The sequence below is a fragment of the Gopherus evgoodei genome, chromosome 15 (assembly GCF_007399415.2).
Source record: "Gopherus evgoodei ecotype Sinaloan lineage chromosome 15, rGopEvg1_v1.p, whole genome shotgun sequence".
NCBI classification, from domain to species: domain Eukaryota; kingdom Metazoa; phylum Chordata; order Testudines; family Testudinidae; genus Gopherus; species Gopherus evgoodei.
The window spans coordinates 1,732,677-1,751,599 of record NC_044336.1 but is presented as its reverse complement, the minus strand read 5'-3'; the positions used below and the strand labels follow the sequence as shown (position 1 = coordinate 1,751,599).

The following is an 18,923-nucleotide window of genomic DNA, read 5'->3' as shown; positions in this document are numbered from 1 at the left end:
GGTCATCACAACCCCCACAAGATTGATTATGTCACATGGACCTGTATGACCAGCCAGGCTGCATTGCATGGGCTCGTCAGTGTTAGGAAACTGGGCCACAATATGCCCTAGTTCTCCGCAAGCATAACACCTATATACCACTCGGGATATCCCCCTATTCTTTGGGCTATCAGCTCACATACCCCATAACCCTCTCTCCCCAGTCCCCCAAATCCCTTTGCAGACTCCTGCTGCTCTTCAGCATCCTTTCTCCCTAACAAAGTTCTGCCTGACCCTTCAGGAGTCTGGTCCTTTAAGGCAGGGACTGATCTCTTGATTCAGCGCATTTCTTCCCCGGTAGTCTGAGAAAGTTCCTTGGCCATTAACTGCCTCTCTATGAGGGCAACTACATCGTCATAAGAGAAGGGGTTATTTTGGCTAACCCATCCTCATAGGTCTGGTGGTAATCCTCTCATGAATCTGTCCAGCACTAGGATTTCTATAATCTTCTCCGCGCTGTGGCTCTCAGGGCACAGCCACTTCCACATTAGATGGATCAGGTCAAACAGTTGTGACTTCAGCACCTTGCTGTCCTGGTACCTCCACTCATAGAACCTCTGGGCTCTTATAGCTGTCACTCTGAATCTCGCCAGGATCTCTGCCTTCGGCTGGGAGTAATCTGTGACTGCCTCTGCCTTCTGGGCTTCCCCACACAGGAAAAGGGCAAGGATGATGGCCCACTGTTCTCGGGGCCAGGCCTCACGTAGGGCCATTCTCTCAAAGGTGAGAAGGTATAACTCCACATCATCTTCCACCATCATCTTCTGCAGATAACTGCTGGCCCTTAGGCAGGTGCGGCTCCAGGCACCAGCGCAGCAAGTGCGTGCCTGGGGTGGCAAGCTGTGGGGGGGTGGCCTGCCGGTCGCCGTGAGGGTGGCAGTCAGGCAGCCTTCGGCGGCGTGCCTGCAGGAAGTCCACTGGTCCCACGGCTTTGGCAGCAATTCAGTGGCAGGTACGCCAAAGTCGCGGGAATAGCAGATCACCCGCAGAAACGTTGCCAAAGGCTGCCTGACTGCCGTGCTTGGGGCGGCAAAAAACATAGAGCCACCCCTGCCCTTAGGGGTCACATCTCATTAAGGCCATGTGTCAGAGCAATCAGGGCCTTCAGCTGGCTCATGACCTCCTTCAGGGTGGTTCAATCTTGGGCTGCCTGACTTATCAGCAACTAATTTGGCTCAAGTTGTAGTTGTATCGACTCCTGTTGGGCAGTCAGCTGGGCCCTGGTAGCCTCTTGTTGTGCTGCCATGGCCTGCACCAGTGCCCTCACTACATTGTCCATTTTTTGGGGGGGGCGGGGTGGAGGGGAGTGATTTACCTTGCCCTGGGATGGTTCTCAGCACCAAAGCAATCCCACCTTTGACACCACGTGTGGCAAGGCACCCTTTTGCCTCACCGGATTTAACGCTCCCTCCTCTGGCAGGGACAAGGCCTGGGGTAAATCAGCCCCTCACGCTGGAGAATGTCTGTCTTCCCTCTTTGGGGTTTGTTTCTCAGAGCCTTCCCCATAGACCTTAGGGCAGGCCTGAGGAGTACTCCTCTGCCAAACAAAGGGGAAAAGTCTGTAACACGCCAAAACAAATGGGGAATACCTTTCCCTAGCCCCCTCAGTGGGGCAGGTGTTATCTTGTCACTAGCCCCGGGGTGTCAGTCCTTCACCTAAACAAGCATTGGATTTTAGGTGTCTCCCCTATGGGGAGGAACGCAGTCTCACACACTGGAGAAGCCTAACTCCCTGCTGCTGACAACCTTGCAGCAATTTGTCTCTCCCTACTCCTCTCTCACGAGGAGAGAGAGATTTTAACAGGTTTCAGGCAGCCCTTAATTGGACTCAGGTTTCCATAATTGACTTGAAGTAACTCCTTCCCAGCTTGTAGGAAAAAGGGCCCTTAGCATTCTAGGGCTAACATACCTGTTTTCCCAGACCCTCCTGCAGCCATCCGGCCTGACTTTGTCACACTAGGAAATAAAATACAAATCTAAATCCTATACACTAGACCAGATTTTAATCAAGCAGTGTCTCACCCTCTTAGATAATACAAACAGTCCACCAAGCTTCCATACACAGGCAGGCTTTCTTCTTTCCAACTTGGGACCAACCCATTCCCCAGTTCAGCCTTTGTTCATCAGGTGTTGTGTTGTAGGGGGAGTGAGGCCCTGTGGTGATGTCACTTCCCCCTTTTATAGCTTATTCCATGTGAAGGAACTTCTTTCTTTTAAGCCAAGCTGCCCCCTCCCATCCCCCAGCATAGTTTGTGGAAAAGTACAAGTAACAAGATGGATTCCAGTATCGCATGATCTAGTCACATGCTCTTGTATGCTTCCATGAGTCCTACCAGCCATTACTCATACCCTGACAGTGACTATAATGGCCACATGAAAGATCATCAGGTGAACTTTAGCTTTTCCCATGGCCAATTGTTTATGTTGATGGGCCATCCAACTTGAATAGGCTACATGGGCTTGTTCTGGCAATGCTAAGAATACCAAGGAAAGTCTTTGATTGTATTTCCAGTTTCTCTTCAAGCCAGAATCATGGATTAAGGGTCTTTGTGGGCCAAGCTCACATTCGGATGGCAAAGGCATTATAAGGTGGTCCTCTTGGTCCTTCCAAGCCTTCAGCAGGTTCATCTGGTATACTTGTGTCTCTTTTCTCTTTCATAATCAAATGCCTTTTCCCTTTTTACAACCTTGAATGATCCTTGCCACTTGGCCAGCAGTTTTGATTTCAAGATTGGCAGCAACAATAAATCTTCCACCTAGGGAGGTGGTGGAATCTCCTTCCTTAGAGGTTTTTAAGGTCAGGCTTGACAAAGCCCTGGCTGGGATGATATAGTTGGGAACTGGTCCTGCTTTGAGCAGGGGGTTGGATTAGATGACCTCCTGAGGTTCCTTCCAACTCTGATCTTCTATGATTCTTATCAATGATCTTAAATTTTCACATCTGGCCCCTTTATTGTAGGTCCACTCCTGGTTCTACTGAGATTTCAGCTGGTTCTCTCTCAAGAAAGCCCACAGTGGCTCTAAATTTTCTCTCAAACAGAACACGTATTGTACCACATTGGTTGTTCCTGAGGCTGGCACCTCCCATGTCTTCTGGAGATCTAGGTTCCTGTGGGGCTGCCTCCCATACAGTAGCTCAAATGGGGATAATAGGAGAGATGGGATTAACTGGGCCCAGTGATGGAAATCTGAGGCCTTAGGCCACCGACTGGTTCACCAATTGAGTTTTGGATTAACAGAGTCCAACAAAATATGTACAGTCCAACAAAAGAAAGGGTCTTCAACCTACCTCTGGTCACCTGTGAATGGCACTCCCTGAGCTCAAGGCTTATAGTGTCTCCATGCTTTCCAAGGGAGGGAAAAGGGGTTTATATCTCCTCCAGAAAAAAGGGTGGTTAGTACAGGAGCCCAGACCCTCCCTCTCCACCGGACACATGATCAAAAGGCTCACTTGTGATCCTCCAGATCCTCTCAGACTTAGAGCAGCTGCTGCTAACAGAATCTCTCCTGCAGCCCGGACTCCTGCTGCATCCTTATCCAGGAGCTCCCAAGGTAAGTCTTGTTCTCTGCTCTCTCTCCCCCTTCTGAGCTGTCTGGGTGGTGATACATAAATGCAAAGGTGTGTCCCCTACCCAAATGGAAGTGATGGGGGGCATGGCTCCAGCTCAGTCAGCTCAGCGGGGTTGTCAGTCCACTCCTGGTGTCCAGTAATCTGGACATCCTCTCTGTTCTCAGGTCCATCAGGGGGCTGGTAGGGGAACCCAGCCCTGCACCCTCCACTGGGTTCCAGCTCAGGGCCCTCAAGCTAGACCAGGAGAATCAGGGTTTGCTGACTCTAACAATGCCCTAAGCTCCTTCCTAGCTTCCCTCAGACCTCTGCAGGCTCTTTAGTCTGTTGGCCTGTTCCCTCCTTTCTGGGGTGTTGTCCCTTGGGCAGCTCTCTAGCAATCTGCTGCCAAGAATTCTTTTCTCCTGCCTGATCACTCCTGTCATAAACAGATTGTTAAGGGTTAATGTCCCTTCTACCTGTGAAGGGTTACAAGCAGGGAACTGGACACCTGACCAGAAGACCAATCAGAAGACAAGATACTTTTAAATTTGGTTGGAGGGAATCTTTTGTGTGTGTTCTTTGTCCTGTTGTGTATTCTTCTCCCGGAGGGTCTGAGAGAGACCAGACATTACTACAGGATCTCTACGTTTCTTTTCAAATAGTAAGTAAAAACAGGCGGTTTAGGCTTTTTGATTGTTTTACTCTATTTGCAATTGTGGATCTGGCTGGTTAACTTTTATATGTGTAGTTGCTGGGAATATTTTGATTTGTATTGGTACTGGGGGGAAAATCTCTTTCTGGTGTCTGTAAGCTATAGGACCCTGTAATATTTACATCTTGAAGTTACAGAGATAATTCTTTACTTTTTCCTTTCTTTCATTAAAAGATTTCTTTTTTAGAGAACCTGATTGATTTTTTCCCCTTGTTTCCCTTGTGTTATTCCAGGGGATTGGGATAACTCACCAGGACGGGTGGGGGGAGACGGGAGGGGGAGAGATGGAATCTCTCTCTGTTTTCCTTGAATCTGTTTGCCTCTTTGTGGAAGGGAAGGGAGATGCTTCTCTGTATGGTGATTTAAGAGGTTGGATCAGTATGTCTCAGGATAGCCCAGGGAGGGAAATTCTGGGAGGGGGAAAGGTGGGAGGAATGGTGTATTTCTCCTTGTTTTAAGAACCCAAGGGATCTGGGTTCTAGAGGTCCCCAGGGAAGGTTGGGGAGGTCAGAGTGCCCCAAAACACTATATTTTTGGGTGGTGGCAGTGCTATCAGATCTAAGCTGGTAATTAAGCTTAGAGAATTCAGGTGCTAGTATCTCATTTTCTGAACTCTAAGGTTCAGATCTGAGAAGGAATGCTATGTCCTTGGCCACCTCACTTGTCTGCTTCCCAGCCCCTTTACCCTCCCAGCCTCTCTTAGCCTGCCAGTCACCAGTGACTGGCAGTGCCTTTATTAACCCTTTGGTTGCTGGGCTAGCATAGGGTACATACACCCCATGACAGGCTCCCTTTTAAACTCCTCCTCCAGCTTGAGCAGGTTCTGCATGTGAGGTGGGGTAGGACCACAGAGGCCCAGGACTACTCTCTGACCCTTCCTGGCCTAACACAGGGGTCCTAAGAGGCACAGCCCTGCGGAGCCTCAGACACCTGGTGAAAGGATCAGATGGTGCAGAGCTGGTACATCACCTTGGCCGTGACGTCCTCCTGCCTCAAGAGAACAAGAACCTGTCAGAGACTTGGATGCCCCCAGGAACTGGGGGGATTAATGACAACTGGAACGCTGGGATGGGATCTTCTCCTCTTCTCTAGTGACCTCCAGTACCGAACACCCCCCACTCCATTGTAAGGTGAGCTCCTGCCTCCATTCCCTCAGTCTTCCCATGACAGGTGTTCGCTGGCATCTTCTCTTTCTCAGATCTCTCCTTTGGTTTTGGTGCCTGTGATCTTCCATTCCCACTGGCTACACAAACCCAGTCCAGGGCTAGTAGCCAGTGAGCCCGATGTGGAGACGAGCCTGTCTCTGACAAACTGCTTCCTGTGCCAGTCTGTGATCAGAATGACTCACACATAGTGTCACTGAGAAATGTGTCACTTGCAGCTCCTGGTCCCAGGCAGCATTTCTAGGACCAAGACCCACCACCATCCCCAGCCCAGGACCTGCATCCCAGACCTCCCCCCTGAAACCCTGCCCAGAGCCTTAGGCAGGTGGAGGCAGAGTTTGAGGGGGCAGAGTTGGGGGGGCGGGTTCTGGGCACCACCAAAATTTCTATAAACTTGCCTCCCATGACCACCACCCCCATGTTCCTCTTCATATGGGGGAGGGGACTCGTTTGAAACAATCTAGAGTCGCTATAGAAACCCCCGTTCTCCCCCAGGCTCGGCTTCTATGCACAACGCCCCCTTAATGCTGAGAGAAGCTGTCCCTGGCCAGAGGGCAGGCTCTGGGGCGGGGGCTGCAGTGCAATCCCTTGATCGCTAGGACCCAGGAGCAGCTGGCTTGCGGTTCTGGGAGCGATCGCTGGGGTCACTCAGTCTGTCAGCAGGAAGTGAATCGCACTGGCTGCAGTGGCTCTGGGATGCTGTCTACGCTCCTTGTAAGATCCCAGAGCCCGGCTACTGCTAGGACCTTGAAGCCCTGGCTGCAACCGGGAGAAGTGACTCTGGAGCAGTAACATTCCGGCTGCTCCCCAGGAGGAAGGAGCCTCTCTCGGTGCAGAGAGCCTAGTCAGCTCAGGAAAGGAAACCCTGAGTCACTCTGCCGGGAGCCATGACTGCAGCGGTGAATCCTTTGAAAAGCCTCCGAGATGAAGCTACTTGCTCCATCTGTCTGAGTTTCTTTAAGGATCCAGTGTCTTTAGATTGCAGGCACAATTTCTGCCGAGCCTGCATCAGCCAGTGCTGGGAGGAATCGGATGCAGACATCTCCTGCCCTCAGTGCAGAGAGACCTTTCCCCAGAGGACCCTAAGGCCAAACAGGCTACTGGCGAACGTCGTAGAAATAGCCAAGCAGCTGAGTTTCCAGGCAGCAGCAGGAGAAGATTTGTGCAAGGTGCACCAGGAGCCTTTCAAACTCTTCTGTAGCCAGGACCAAATTCTCCTCTGTGTGATCTGCAGAGAGTCCCAGGGTCACCGCGCACATAATGTGATCCCCATAGAGGAGGCTGCCCAGTCATACAAGGTAGGACATTGCTGTGCAGTGCAATTACTTCTATTTTTGCATATCTACAATTTGTATTACAATAGCTCCTAAAGGCACTGAAATCAGGACCCCCATCATGCGAGGTTCTCTACAAACACAGACAGAGACAATTCCTGCCCCAAAGAGCTAAGTCTAAATAATCAAGATGGACAAGTGCAGGTGAGGGAACCGAGGCAAAGGGTGGGATTCACAAAGGTACTTCAGTGCCTAAACCCCAGATTTAGGTGCATAAGTCTGGGATTTAGGCACCTAAGTACCAATCTTAGGCTCCACTGCAATCCCCAGAACTCTTGCCAAGTCCTCTAGGGGCCCAAACTCACTTACTGCCTATGTTTTTAGGGTACAGGTTCTCTCATTGCCTGTGTTACTGCCTCTGGGCATATCCACAGCTGCCTCCCTCCAGACATCTGGCTGCCTATCTCCTGCCCATGCCCAGAGCAATCCATGTGCTAGGGGAAAACAGGTGTTCTCCTGCCTCTTTCACCAGTAGGACCTGATCTGGTGGGTATGCTCAGGGTACATCTACACTACGGGATAATTCCGATTTTACATAAACCGGTTTTATAAAACAGATTGTATAAAGTCGAGTGCACGCGGCCACACTAAGCACATTAATTCGGCGGTGTGCGTCCATGGTCCGAGGCTAGCATCGATTTTCGGAGCGTTGCACTGTGGGTAGCTATTCCGTAGCTATCCCATAGTTCCCGCAGTCTCCCCCACCCCTTAGAATTCTGGGTTGAGAGCCCAGTGGCTGATGGGGCAAAAATCATTGTCGCGGGTGGTTCTGCCTAAATGTCGTCAGTCATTCCTTCCTCCGGGAAAGCAACAGCAGACAATCATTTCATGCTCTTTTTCCCTGGATTGCCCTGGCAGACGCCATAGCACGGCAACCATGGAGCCCATTCAGCTTTTTTTTTTTTTTTACAGTCACTGTATGTGTACTGGATGCCGCGGACAGAGGCGATACTCCAGCGCTACACAGCAGCATTCATTTGCTTTTGCATGATAGCAGGGATGGTTACTAGTTGTTCTGTACTGTCTGCTGATAGTGTAATTTGGCAATAAGATGACAGTTATCTGTCCTTCTGTGCTGTCTGCTGCTATCATGGGTGCCCCTGGCTGAGATTGGCTGGGGGTGCAAAAGCAAAACTGGGAATGGCTCCCTGAGTCAATCCCTCCTTTATTGTTTCTAAAAATAGTCAGTCCTGTCTAGAATATGGGGCAAGTGTACTGGAGAACCAGTGTATCAGAGAGCACAGCTGCTCTGTGTCAGATCCTGCAGAAATGATGAGCTACGTGCCATTCACTGGGGGTGCCCCTGCAATAACCCCACCCATTGCTTCCCTTCTCCCCCAGTCTTCCTGGGCTACCGTGGCAGTGTCTCCCCCATTTGTGTCATGAAGTTATAAAGAATGCAGGAATAACAAACAATGACTTGTTAGTGAGATAAAATGAGGGGGAGGCAGCCTCCTGGTGCTATGACAGTCCAGGCAGGACATTAAGCGGTGCAGAGGAGAGAAGCCCAGCATGCCACTGCTATGATAGTCCAGGCACTATAGAATTTTTTCTTTACACAGGAAAGGGAGTGGGCTGATGGAGCCCAGCCCCCAGTTGCTATGATGAGGACAGTTACCAGCCATGCTGTCCCATCTACTGGGAATGACCAGGAATCATTCCTATTTTTACCCAGGTGCCCCTGAGACCAGCCAGGGGTATTCAGCAGTTATCAAGCACAGGCTGATGGGGACAACAAATAGCAGTCATATTGTACCATCTGCTACCAAGGAGGGGAGAAGAGCAGATACTGCTTTTCACTGCTGCAGCATCGCATCTACCACCAGCATTCAGTAGACATAGGGTGACATTGAAAAAGGTCAAGAAACGATTTCTTTCCCTTTTCTTTCACATGGTGGGAGGAGGGAGTAAATTGATGAGCTATACCCTGAACCACGCTGGACAATGTGTTTGAACCTACAGGCATTGGGAGCTCAGCCAAGAATGCAAATACTTTTCGGAGACTGCTGGGGACTGTGGGATAGCTGGAGTCCTCAGTACCCCCTCCCTCCCTCCATGAGCGTCCATTTGAGTCTCTGGCTTCCCGTTACTCTTGTCACGCAGCACTGTGTAGCCTGTAGATTTTTTTTTTCAAATGCTTTGGCATTTCGTCTTCTGTAACGGAGCTCTGATAGAACAGATTTGTTTCCCCATACAGCGATCAGATCCAGTAGCTCCCGTACGGTCCATGCTGGAGCTCTTTTTGGATTTGGGACTGCATTGCCACCCATGCTGATCAGAGCTCCATGCTGGGCAAACAGGAAATGAAAATCAAAATTTCGCGGGGCTTTTCCTGTTTACCTGGCCACTGCATCCAAGTTCAGATTGCTGTCCAGAGCAGTCACAGTGGTGCCCTGTGGGATACCGCCCGGAGGCCAATACCGTCGATTTGCGGCCACACTAACCCTAATCCGATATGGTAATACTGATTTTAGTGCTACTCCTCTCGTCGGGGAGGAGTACAGAAACCTATTTAAAGAGCCCTTTATATCGATATAAAGGGCCTCGTAGTATGGACGGGTACAGCATTAAATCGATTTAACGCTGCTAAAATCGGTTTAAATGCGTAGTGTAGACCAGGCCTCAGAAGCAAAGACAAAGGAGTGGGGCTAGAGAAACAAGTATGGAAGGAGCAGTTACTTGACCAAGCTCACAAAGCAGCTCAGTAGAAGAGCAGGAATTAAACCCTGGCCTTCCAGTGCCCATCCTAGTCCTCTAGTCCCTAGACCACACAGCCTCTCATCACACTTCTTGTGCAGTTTTCTACAAGTACATTATAAACATCTCAGCACAGATATAAACTGGAGTTTCCACAGAGCTGGTGTTTAGCATCAAAACCAGCTTGAGCATTGCACATCTGATGGCTGCTGTTTCCAGGCAAGCAACAGTAAAATAACACATTGTCAGCCATGTTTTCAGTGGGTTTGTTTTCTGCTACTTTCCGAAGTGATAAGATGCGCTGAAATATTTTTGTTTTTGTTTTGTTTTTTAAAAAAGATTAATCTGCTTAACTTTGTCTTTGAGGAAAAATCAGGCTGATGAAATCCTGTTTTCCCTGGTTTGCTGAAGGACTGTCACTTTGCTGCTCCTGAAACAGAGCATGCTTTGGACTTTTCCTTCGGGTTTATCCATCCATTTGAACCACAAGCTTGATGCAACTTTTTAGGGCCCATGAAGTCCAAGTGGATTGGAACCTTAAAAAACCTGTTGGACTGAGCAATCTACTGTGGACAGAACCTGCTGTGCTCTAAGCCACTTTAGTTTTAAGGACAAAGTGGACTATATTAATGCCACAGTAAGATTAGAGGGAAATAAAGGCTGATACCCTGACCATGCTGAGTCTCAGTACCAGAGCATCTTGGAAGTGAGAACAAACCCTTTCCCTCATACCAAACAGTCAAGCACAAATCTTTAGGAACCTTGCAATATTACAAATATAGTGAATTTTTTAACAAGGAGTCCCTTTTTCCCAAGCGTTCATTAGGCACCAGAGTTTAATATAAACTTTTTTCTAAAAGTGTTTTAAACACTCTTACCTAAACTCCCTTCTCTTTACGTTGCTCAGCTTTAAGTCTCTGACATCCAGATCCTCATATAGTTTTCCCTGTCATTGCATGGGAGCAGGACACCATACCCTACACTGCTGCAAAATAGATACTACTTCAACCCATTGGCCAGCAGCACTTGGAGGATTTGCTGAAGACAAAGCTCTCTAGTCAGAGTCCCTAAGCCTCTACATCAGGTCTGGTGCCCCCAAGACCTCTCTGTTCGCTGGCTGCCTGACACATATAGAGCAGAAGGAATGCAGGGCTGAGACTGGGGACTGAGATGCCCAGCTGCCATTGAAATGAATGGGAGCTGTGCTTTAAAATCCTCTGTGTGGCTCTGCAACACCTCACCCTGGTGAATTACAGAAGATCTTATGAGCAAATTTTCAAATGCACCAACTGATTTAAGAGCCTAAGTCCCATTTTCAAAGAAGACTTAGGCCTGAATCTCCAAAGGGACTTGTGTGTTGTGATGCTCAGCATTGCAATGCCTAACTTTTAGGCACCTAGAAAATCACTACGAACATAAAAAATGACTGTAATGGGTGAAACCAATAGTCCATCTTGCACAGTATCATGTCTTCCAACAGTGGCCAATGCCAGGTGTTTCAGGGGGAATGAAGAGAACCAGGCAATTATTGAATGACCCACCCCTGGTTGTCTGGTCCTAGCATCTGGCAGTCAGAAGTTTAGGGACACCTGGAGCATGGGGTTGTGTCCCTGACCATCTTGGCTAATAGCCATTGATAGATCTATCCTCCATGATCTTGTCTATTTCTTTTCTGAACCAGTTATACTTCTGGCCTTCAAATCACAACATCTGCTGGCAGTGAGTTCCAGGGGTTGATTGTGTGAAGAAGTACTTCCTTTTGTTTGTTTTAAGCCTGCTACCTATTAATTTCCTCTGGTTCCTGTGTTATATGAAGAGGTAAAAAAACTTCCCTATTCATTATCACATTCTTGATTTTATACACTTTTATCGCACTGTCCCCCCCACAATCCCAAGTTGTCTTTTTTTCCAACCTGAACACTCCAACCTGAACAGTCTTTTTTTCCAACCTGAACAGTCTTTTTAATCTCAATCTCAAAGCTGTTCCATACTCTCATGATTTTTGTTGCCTTTCTCTGTACCTTTTCCAATTCAAATATATCTTTTCTGAAATGGGACCAATAGAAATGCAGGCAGTATTTAAGATGTGAGAGGACCATGGATTTATATAATGGCATTATGATATTGTCTGTTTTACTATCTATCTCTTTCCTAATGGTTCTTAAAATTCTGTTAGCTTTTGTGACTGCGGCTGCACATTGAGTAGATGTTTTCAGAGATGACCCCAAGATCTCTTTCTTGAGTTGTGACAGCTAATTTAGACCCCATCATTTTCTATGTCTAGTTGGGATTAGGTTTTCCAGTGTGCATTACAGTAACTCTTCACTTAACGTCCTCCTGCTTAACGTTGTTTCGAAGTTACGTTGCTGCTCCATTAGGGAACATGCTTGTTTAAAACTGTGCAATGCTCCCTTATAACGTCATTTGGCTGACTTTACAAGGAAGCATTGCACAAGTTCTTTTTCTTCATCTCCTCCCCCTCCCTCCCAGCACTTTCCCCACCACCAAACAGCTCTTTGGCGGCACTTAGGACTTTCTGGGAAGTAGGGAGGGAGCGAGTGGGGAAGCTGTCCCCGACCCTTGACAGGCAGGGCCATCCAGAACCCAGGGGCTTTAGGGCCTGCAGGGCCCTGGCTAAGGGGGGCCTGGGGCCCTGGCCTGCAGCTCTAAAGCCCCTTTCAGAATGCGGCCCTGTGAGCATGGGCCGGAGGACTCAGGAGGAGCAGGGACAGCAGTGCAGCCAGCGGCCAGAGAGAAGCAGTGCTTTCCTTTTCAAAGGGGAACGTCCTCCGGCCTGTGCTCACATGGCCGCATTCCAAAATAGGCTTTAGAGCTGCAGGCGAGGGCCCCGGGGCCCCCTTAGCCCAGGGTCCTGCAGCCCCTAAAGCCCCTGCATTCCGGGTGGCCCTGCCTGCCGGGGGGTGGGGGTGGGTGTGTAGCTCCCAGAATCGCGGCCATGAGGGCAGTGCAGCACTGCGCAAAGCCACCTACACACAACGCTCTGCACCAAACAGGAGCTGCCGCAGGTAAGTGCTTTGCACCTCCTGCCTGCCCCAGCCCTGATCCTTCTCCCGCACCCCCATCCTGAGTGCCCTCCTGCCCCATAACTCCCTCCCAGACCCTGCAACCCCACCCTCAGCGCCCTCCCACACCCTAACTCCCTCCCAGACCCTGCACCCCCAGCCCTGAGCCCTAGGAGGAGAATGGAGAAAAAAAAAGAATGAAAAACGGGGGGGGGGAGAATGCTCCCCCCACCAGGGGCCCCCCAAAATGAAGCTGAGCACAGGGCGCCACTAACTCTAAATCCGCCACTGGTGGGAGAGGGAGGAGTGGGGAAGCGCCACGTCTCTGCTCCTCCCCCTCCCTCCCAGAAAGTCCTAAGTGCTGCCAAACAGCGTTTGGCGGCAGGGAAGTGCTGGGAGGAAGGGGGAGGAGTGGGGACGCGGCATGCTCTGGGTAGGAGGTGGAGTGGAGTTGGGAAGAGGCAGTCTGGAGCATCCCCCGGCAAAGTCAGCACCTGTTCTTCTGGGTGGAAGCTGCTGCTGCGCAAGGTGCTTCCTAGCGTCCTTGCCTGTCTCATTGTCTGCAGCGGGCTGTGCCTGTGTGGGGTAAGCCAGGGGCACCTCCGCACCACAGTACAGTACAGTACTGTACAGTATAAAATGCCTTTTGTCTGCCCCCAAAAAATTTCCTTGGAACCTAACCCCCTGCATTTACATCTTACGGGAAAATTGGATTTATTTAACATAGTTTCGCTTAAAGTTGCATTTTTCAGGAACATAACTACAACGTTAGGTGAGGAGTTACTGTACTTTGCATTTAACATTCAATTTCATCTGCCATTTTTTTGTCCTATCACCCAGTTTAGTGAGATCTCCTTGGAACTCTTTGCAGTCTGCATTGGACTTATTATCCTGAGTAATTTTGTATTGTCTGCAGATTTTGCCACCTCACTGTTTACTCCCTTTTCCCGATCACTTATGAATATGTTGAACAGCGTCAGTTGCAGTATAGATCCTTGGGGGACCCTGTTATTTACCTCTCTCCATTGTGAAAACTGACCATTTAGTCCTACCCTTTCTTTCTTATCTATTAACCAGTTACTGATCCATAACAGAACCTTCACTCTTTCCCCACGACTGCTTAGTTTCCTTAGGAGCCTTTAGTGTTGGACCTCGTCAAAGGCTTTCTGAGAGTTCAGATATGCTGTATCAACTGGTGCACCCTTTGTCCACATGCTTCTTGACACCTTCAATGAATCCTAGTAGATTGGTGGCATGATTTCCCTTAAAAAAAAGACATCGCCTTATCCCCAATATATGTTCATCTATGTATCTGACAATTCTGTTCTCCATTATCATTTTAAACAATTTACCTGATACGGAAGTTAGGCTTACTGTCCTGTATTGCCAGGGTTGCCACTGGAGACTTTTTAAAAATATTGGCTTTGCATTACCTATAACCCTCCAGTCATCTGGTACAAAGGCTGATTTAAGCAATAGGTTACATATGATGGTTAGTAGTTCTGCAATTTCATATTTGAATTCCTTCAGAACTCTTGGGTGAATACCATCTGGTTCTGGTGACTTATTACTGTTTAGTTTATCAGTTTGTTCCAAAACCTCCTCTAATGACACCTCAATCTGAAACAATTCTTCAGATTGTCACCTAAAAAGAATGGCTGAAGTGTGGGAATCTTCCTTGTGTCCTCTGCAGCGAAGACTGATGCAAAGAATTAATGTAGCATCTCTGCAGTGGCCTTATAGAATCATAGAACTGAAAGGGACCTGAAGAGGTCATCTAGTCCAGTCGCCTCCACTCATGGCAGGACTAAGTATTATCTAGACCAGGAGTTGGCGACCTCTGGCACACGGCTCGCCAGGGTAAGCACTCTGGTGGGCTGGGCCAGTTTGTTTACCAGGTTCGGCCAATCACGGTTCCCACTGGCTGCGGTTTGCCGCATCAGGCCAATGGGGGCACGGGAAGCTATGACCAGCACATCCCTCGGCCCATGCCGCTTCCTGCAGCCCCCATTGGCCTGGAGTGGCGAACTGCGGCCAGTGGGAGCCACGATTGGCCGAACCTGCGGACACGGCAGGTGAACAAACTGGCCCAGCCTGCCAGTGTGCTTACCCTGGCGAGCTGCGTGCCAGAGGTTGTCGACCCCGATCTAGACTATCCCTGACAGGTAGGTGTTTGTCTAACCTGCTCTTAAAAATCTCCAGTGATGGAGACTCTGCAACCTCCCTAGGCAATTTATTCCAGTGCTTAGCCACCCTAAGAGCTAGGAATTTTTTCCTAATGCCCAGCCTAAACCTCCCTTTCTGCAATTTAAGCCCATTGCTTCTTGTCCTATCCTCAGAGGTTAAGAACAACATTTTTTCTTCCTCCTCCTTGTAACAACCTTTTACATACTTGAAAACTGTTATCATGTCCCCTCTCAGTCTTCTCTTCTCCAGACCAAACAAATCCAATTTTTCCAATTTTCCCTCATAGGTCATGTTTTCTAGACCTTTTAATCATGTTTGTGGCTCTTCTCTGGACTCTCTCCAATTTGTCCACATCTTTCCTGATATGTGGCTCCCAGAACTGGACACAATAGTCTAGTTGAGACCTAATCAGCACGGAGTAGAGTGGAAGAATTACTTCTTGTGTCTTGCTTACAACACTCCTGCTATTACATCCCAGAATTATGGTCAATTTTTTTTTGCAACAGCGTTACACTGTTGACTCATATTTAGCTTGTAGTCCACTATGACCTTTTCTGCAGTACTCCTTCCTAGGCAGTCATTTCCCATTTTGTATGTATGCAATTGATTGTTCCTTACTAAATGAAGTACCTTGCATTTGCCTTATTGAATTTCATGCTAATTACTTCAGACCATTTCTCTAGTTTGTCCAGATCATTTTGAATTTTAATCCTATCCTCCAAAGCACTTGCAGCCCCTTCCAGCTTAGTATCGTCCACAAACTTTAAACTATGCCATTATCTAAATCATTGATGAAGATATTCAACAGAACCAGACCCAGAACAAATCCTTGTCTTCCCTGAGTGCTCCTTTAGCACCTAGATTGTCCAGAGGCCCCACTGACTGTTTGTCAGGCTTCCTGATTTTGATGTCTGGAAAATAAAAAGAAAATGCTGTTTGTTTTGTGATTTTTGCTAGTTGCTATTCAAATTTTTTTTTGGCTTGCCTAATTACTTTTACACTTGACTTGCCAGAGTTTCTGTTTCCTCACTAGGATTTGACTTCCAGTTTTTAAAGGATGCCTTTTTGCCATTAAGCACCTCCTGTACTCTGTTCTTTAGCCATGATGGCATTTATTTTTTTTGGCCCTCTTACTATAAATTAAAAAAAAAAAAAGTATGGTGTTTTAAATAGTTTCTATGCAGCTGGCAGGCACTTCACTCTTGTGGCTATTCTTTTTAATTTCCAAGTAACCAGCTTCCTAATTTTTGTGATGTTCCCCTTTTTGAAGTTAAATGTTACTTTGATGGGCTTCTTGGGAATTTCTGCCTGTAATGGGGCCCACTCACCTTTCGTGAGCTCCTCCTTCTGGCCGAGTGTGTGTGCCTGCACTCTCTCTAATTTCGGTAGGTCTTCAGCTACCCAGCCCTCCTGCAAAACCACATACAGCTGATATGTGAAACAACACAAACAAAACAATCCCCTACTGGGGTACACAGTTCAATAGGGACCTATCACAGCACCCCTCAGTTGGTGTCTCTCTTCCTGCAGTCCTCCCTGGGCTTTGGACCTTAGGTAGTCCAACAGGGGGTATTGCAGTACTCTGTCTGCTGTCTGCCTGCAGCCCTGCCTTGGGCTCGGGCTCAGGTCTCAAACTGTTCACTGGCCCTATCACAGTACCCTCAGTTATTGTCAGCCTCTTCTGGGTTTACTCAAGTATTGTCCCTTGCTTTGACATGGAGCAGTGCCCCCAGGACTTCCTCTCTGGAGAGTCTTTGCCCTCTCTGGCCTTTCTGGTCCTAGCTCTCCAGCTGGGTCACTAAACAGTTCAGGTCCCCTTCTGGGGGTGTATCAAAGTTCAATATTCAGCCCCTTCTCTGAGCCTTCTCAACTCTCTTCCTCAGTGCTTAATTCAACTCCCCTCTCTCCACTCCACTCCACCTGTGGCCAATGGGAGAGACACACCCAGGTCCCTACCCAAGTACCCTATACGTAGCAACCATGTACTGAATCCCTTTATTGCTCACAGTGCTGCTATGGTTCCCTGGGCCACTTCCCTGCAGCCCAGCCCCAGCCCCTTCACAAATGCTTCCCCCTTCCCCCCAGGGCAATCTTGAGCTCAGTACCAGCAGCTTTTTCTTGCTCCCCTGGTCCCTGCCAGCAACTGCTCTAGTCGAGGAGCTAAAGTCCCTTCAGCCAGCCAGGAACACCACCCTGACTCCTCTAACTTCAGGTAGCAACTGAACTGTGCACTGACTGCAGCTCCTTTTATATGGGTCTGCAACCCTCTGATTGGCTGATCCAGGGGTCGGCAACCTATGGCACATGTGCCAAAGACGGCACGCGAGCCAATTTTTAATGGCACGCTGGAGCCTGCTGGGACTCCAGCATGCTATTAAAAATCCTGCCCAGCCCGGCCCTCTCTCCTCTGCCCTCTGCTCCCCCCACGGGGCTGGGACCAGAAGCATAGCCATGTGCACAGGGTGGGCAAATGGCCCCACTATCCCGGCACGGCAAGCCGCGGGGTCCGCGCTCCCAGGCCGGAGCGCCGGGCTGAGCACAGCAAGCTGCCAGCCCCTCTCCCACCTTCTCCCCTCCCCTGGAGCCCTGCCACCGTGTGCAGCGCTCTGGGGGTTGGGGCTGCGCGCTCCCGCGGGGCAGCGTTTGGCTCTGCAGGGAGGCAGACATGCTCCCCACTCAACCGGAGGGGCGTGGCTGTGTGCTCCCACAGAGCAGCATATCTAACTCTGTGTGGAGCCTCATGGTAAGGGGCCCAGGGCTAGGGGGGTTGGATAAGGGGTGTAGGCAGTCAGGGGACAGGGAACAGGGTGGGTTGGATGGGGGGGTGGGATCCCGGGGGAGGGTGGCTAGAGGTGGGGGGTCTCTGGAGGGGGCAGTCAGGGAGCAGGGAGAGTTGGATGGGGCATGGGAGTCCTGGGGTTTGTGAGGGGGCAGGGGGTGGATAGAGATCAGGGCAGTCAGGGAACCGGGAGCAAGGAGGGTCCGGGGGGGGCAGTTAGGGTGGGGGGTCTCTGGAGGGGGTGATCAGGAGACCAAGAGTTGGGGGGGTTGTATGAGTTGGAAGTTCTGGGGGTCATATCAGGGGGCAGGGGTGTGGAAAGGGGTTGGGACAGGAAGGGAGTGGGGGGGTTGGATGGGTCGGGAGTTCTGGGGGTCCTGTCAGGGGCAGGGAGTAGTTGGATGGGCATGGGAGTCCTGGGGGTCTGGCTGGGGACTCGGATGTGGATAAGGGCGCAGTCAGGGGACAGGTAGGGGGTAGGGTCTAGTCTGGAGACAAGAAACAGGGAGGCTTAGATAGAGGGTGGGGTCCTGGGAGGCAGTTGGGGGCAGGAGTTCCAGGAGGGGGTAGTCAGGGGACAAGGAGCAGTAGGGTTGGGAGTTCTTAGGGGGGCAGTCATCCAGCCCTCTCCCCTGAGCCCTGACCCCCAATCCCCCCCCCACACACACACACCATGCCCTCTGCCCTGAGCCCTGCACACCCCCCAGGCCCCTGCCCTGAGCCCTGTACCTCCCTCATACACACCCAGCCATCTGCTTGACTCCTTCATCCCCGCCCCCCACAACCCTAGCCCTGACTCTGGCACCCCCACCCATACCCAGTGCCCCCTCTACCGTGACACCTACACCCCCCCACATACCCAGCCTCCAGCCCTCTGCCCCCAGCCCTCTGGGTCCTGGCCACCATCCCTGCACAGCCCGCTGTTGGTCTGGGGTTCTGGCTGACGGACCCTTGCCAGCCGGGGTCCCATCCACAGGCCTCGCTCAGCCCTCCGCCGGCCTAGGTGAACAGACCCCCAGACCAGCAGTGGGCTGAGCAGGCCGGCAGCATAAGATCAACATTTTAATTTCATTTTAAATGAAGCTTCTTAAACATTTTGAAAACCTTGTTTATTTTACAGTACAACACTAGTTTAGTTATATAATATATAGACTTATAGAGAGAGACCTTCTAAAAAACATTAAAATGTATTACTGGCACGTGAAACCTTAAATTAGAGTGAATAAATGAAGACTCGGCACAGCACTTCTGAAAGGTTGCCGACCCCTGGGCTGGCAACCTACTCTCTCTGATTGGCTGCTTCCCTGTAGCATCTCTAGGCTGCTTGAAGGACTCGCCTTTACTACTGTTTCTGGGGCGGGGTGTGCTAGGACCACAGGGTCTCCAGCAGGAGGCCTCAGGGTCCTGATACACCCTGTCACACCTCATACAAGGATGTT

General features: G+C 49.9%; 2 protein-coding genes and 1 pseudogene across 3 annotated transcripts in view; 2 read left to right on the top strand and 1 right to left on the bottom strand.

The window, feature by feature from the left end:
* Positions 1 to 18,923, bottom strand: part of LOC115635664 — a 1,110,108-nt pseudogene that overhangs the window by 442,332 nt on the left and 648,853 nt on the right.
* The window catches only part of LOC115635684 (zinc finger protein 239-like), an 861,693-nt gene that overhangs the window by 480,515 nt on the left and 362,255 nt on the right, over positions 1 to 18,923 (top strand). The window lies entirely within an intron of this gene.
* Positions 6,079 to 18,923, top strand: part of LOC115635676 (zinc finger protein RFP-like) — a 36,503-nt gene continuing 23,658 nt past the window's right edge. The window contains exon 1 of one of the 2 annotated variants that reach the window (XM_030534788.1): positions 6,079 to 6,762. In XM_030534788.1, coding sequence (XP_030390648.1) covers positions 6,352 to 6,762 — 411 coding nt within the window. In that variant the 5' untranslated portion in view covers positions 6,079 to 6,351. The remainder of the gene's footprint in view (positions 6,763 to 18,923) is intronic. The other variant, XM_030534787.1, reaches the window with a different exon arrangement.